This window comes from Galeopterus variegatus, unplaced genomic scaffold (assembly GCF_000696425.1).
Source record: "Galeopterus variegatus unplaced genomic scaffold, G_variegatus-3.0.2 Scaffold2349, whole genome shotgun sequence".
Lineage (NCBI taxonomy): Eukaryota > Metazoa > Chordata > Mammalia > Dermoptera > Cynocephalidae > Galeopterus > Galeopterus variegatus.
The window spans coordinates 270,492-273,256 of NW_007728460.1; the positions used below are offsets into that span (position 1 = coordinate 270,492).

At 38.9% G+C, this 2,765-nt stretch overlaps 1 protein-coding gene across 1 annotated transcript in view; it reads left to right on the forward strand.

Annotated features, from left to right (window-relative positions):
- PREX2 (phosphatidylinositol-3,4,5-trisphosphate-dependent Rac exchange factor 2) overlaps positions 1 to 2,765 on the forward strand; it is a 164,851-nt gene that overhangs the window by 141,653 nt on the left and 20,433 nt on the right. The window contains exon 19 of the mRNA XM_008581413.1: positions 1,636 to 1,721. Coding sequence (XP_008579635.1) covers positions 1,636 to 1,721 — 86 coding nt within the window. The remainder of the gene's footprint in view (positions 1 to 1,635; positions 1,722 to 2,765) is intronic.

Here is a 2,765-nt window from a genome sequence, read left to right on the forward strand (position 1 = left end):
AAAAAAAAAAAAAAAAAAAAAAAAAAAAAAAAAAAGGATACAGCCCTGTACACCAAAAAGTATTTAAGAATAAAGGATAAATCAATTCTGTGACCTCCATCCCACATATATGCAGATCACTTCACAGTGTATAGCCTAATTTACAGTAACACTTTCAAGTTTCCCTAGAACAGACAATTTGCATTTCTCTCACCAAATGCCGGCCTAGGTTATATTTGAGGTTGCAGTGCCAGCCTCTGCCTTAGAGCCTAAACTCAGTCTGTGGCTTTCTCAAGTGGTCTAGGCACACAGTCTTGCACAAACTGCCTCCAAATGCTACTTCATAAGCTGTTGGTAAGTCTTGCTGTACCTAACTTCAGACTCTGTCTAATGTGATCTTGAGTGGTGCCAACATTTATTTCATGATTAATTCATCTATTTGAAAACACTTTTGGTTTTGAGCATCAAGGGACATCCATCAAAATTTACTGCATTGGAGCCGAGCCCGTGGCACACTCGGGAGGGTGCGGCGCTGGGAACGCAGCAGCACTCCTGCCGCGGGTTCGGATCCTATATAGGGATGACCGGCACGCTCACAGCGCTCACTGGCTGAGCGCGGTGTGGCCGGTCTCAAAAAGGACAAAAAAAAAAAAATTTACTGCATTGTATTCATTTGTTTTTGCTCTCTCCTGCAGTGTGTTCTGCTCGTTTTCATTGTTATAATGTTCCATCTAATCCTGTGTTCTCTGCTTTTCACTGCTGCTATCTGATTTCTGGCTTCCTCCTATGTAGTATCTCATTGATTAGTGCCAAATTGGACATCGCTTGCTGGTTTGCCATAATGGCTTGATCAAGTTTTTCATCTCTTGGTGTTGTTTTCTCTGTGGATTCATTGGGAATATTTCTTTTATTGAAGTTTACATTTTGATCTGTTATTCTTTGAAACTTTCACTGTGTAAATCCTAAAGTTATTAATTATACTCTTAAATTATTTTGTTGTTGTGCTCAACAGATCTGTTCTTTATAACTAGTTCTTTGTTGTTCTTTGATGAAGTTCCAAACAGATTTAAATGTATTAACTCTGTGGTTTTTCTGTATGAATTTTTATATAGAAATTTCATAGGGCACTCATTTCTTCTTTGTAACCACAAACTAATGAGAAAAGCTTCTATTTTATTAACTACCTATGTAGCTCATACTGCATGTGATACAGGGCAATTTACCAACAGCATCTCTTTGGATCCTCACCAACACCCTGCAAAATAAGTTTTAGCAGCATTCTCTTTCTGTGGAAAGTTTCTGTGAAATTTTCTGTGTTAGAGAACTTAAGGAGCTTACGTATCTAAGTTATTCAACTATGAAGGGACTAAATGAAGTTTCGAAGCTGGGTTTGTCTGACCCCAGAGCCTGCTCCTTTTCAGGAAATTCTATGTAATGACTGTGTTTGATCTAGAAACTCTGCACCACATGCCTGCTGTGTGCCTTTGTGAGGGTGGAGACCATGTTTGTCTCCAAGGATTTCCAGCCCATTGTCTTTTGCATGGTAGAACCTCAATATGTGTTTATTGAAAGAAGGAGCGGAGATGTAGACGACTATTGTTTTAATCAATTGTGGCATTTAAAATTCTTCTTACCTTCTTTTCTGGTTGACTTTAGGACAGTGAAAATCCCAGATTCAGTGGATGGTCTGGGATTCCAGATCCGAGGATTTGGCCCATCTGTTGTGCATGCAGTTGGAAGAGGTAAAAAACTTCCCTTGCATAGTAAACTCCTTGCCATCACCTTGTGTTTATTTCCTGCAGAAATTTATTTATTAATGTATGTTTAAAACATGCAAAATCTCATGTTGTGTTTTTTCTCATTAACCATATTTTCACTGTATTAACTCAATGGTAGTACATTCCAGAAACAGTATTTTTTTTTTTTTTTTGTCCTTTTTGAGACCGGCCACACCGCACTCAGCCAGTGAGTGCTGTGAGCACACTGGTCATCCCTATATAGGATCCGAACCAGCGGCACCGCACTCTCCCGAGTGCGCCGTGGGCTCGGCCCCAGAAACAGTATTTTTTAAAGACTCTCGAAAATTCTAAGGCATATTTATCACTGTTAAAAATCTGATAAAAGAATGATGCCTTAGTCTCATTCTGCATGCTTCGGGTTAGCCAAAGGATACAATCATTTTAAGGTTGTCTGTTTATATTTTTCTTGACTGCAAATAATTTTATTTTATTTTTTGCCAATAATTCAGAGATGTGAGTTTTCAGATTTGAGAAAAACTGTGGGCTTTATACCTGTTGTTATATAGTCCTTCAAATACTCCTATAGACCACGGATAAAGATTACCATAAAATGCATTTTAAATTTAACTTTACTGACTAAAAAGTTACAATTTATTCTTTTTGTCCATTCATAGTTGCTACTTAACTTGATTTTTTTTCTTAAGAATTTCTCTTTTATGTGCATATTAAATTGTTGGTGTTTTGAAAAACAAAAGTGAATACTATTTCAATATTTAGAGATTTTGTAGAGTAAAGAAAGATTAATAAGGCATATGATTCTAGCTTTCTTATTTTGCCATTACCTAGGTATATTTAGAAAATTAGATTGACGGGACATTAGAAAGGGAAAATAAGGGCTGGCCCGGTGGCGCACTGCTACAGTGCACCGCTTGGGAGCGCGGCGGCCCTCCCGCCGAGGGTTCGGATCCCACATACAGACCGGTTCCCGCTCACTGGCTGAGCGAGGTGCGGCAGCAACGCCGAGGGTCGCGATCTCGTTGCCCGTCC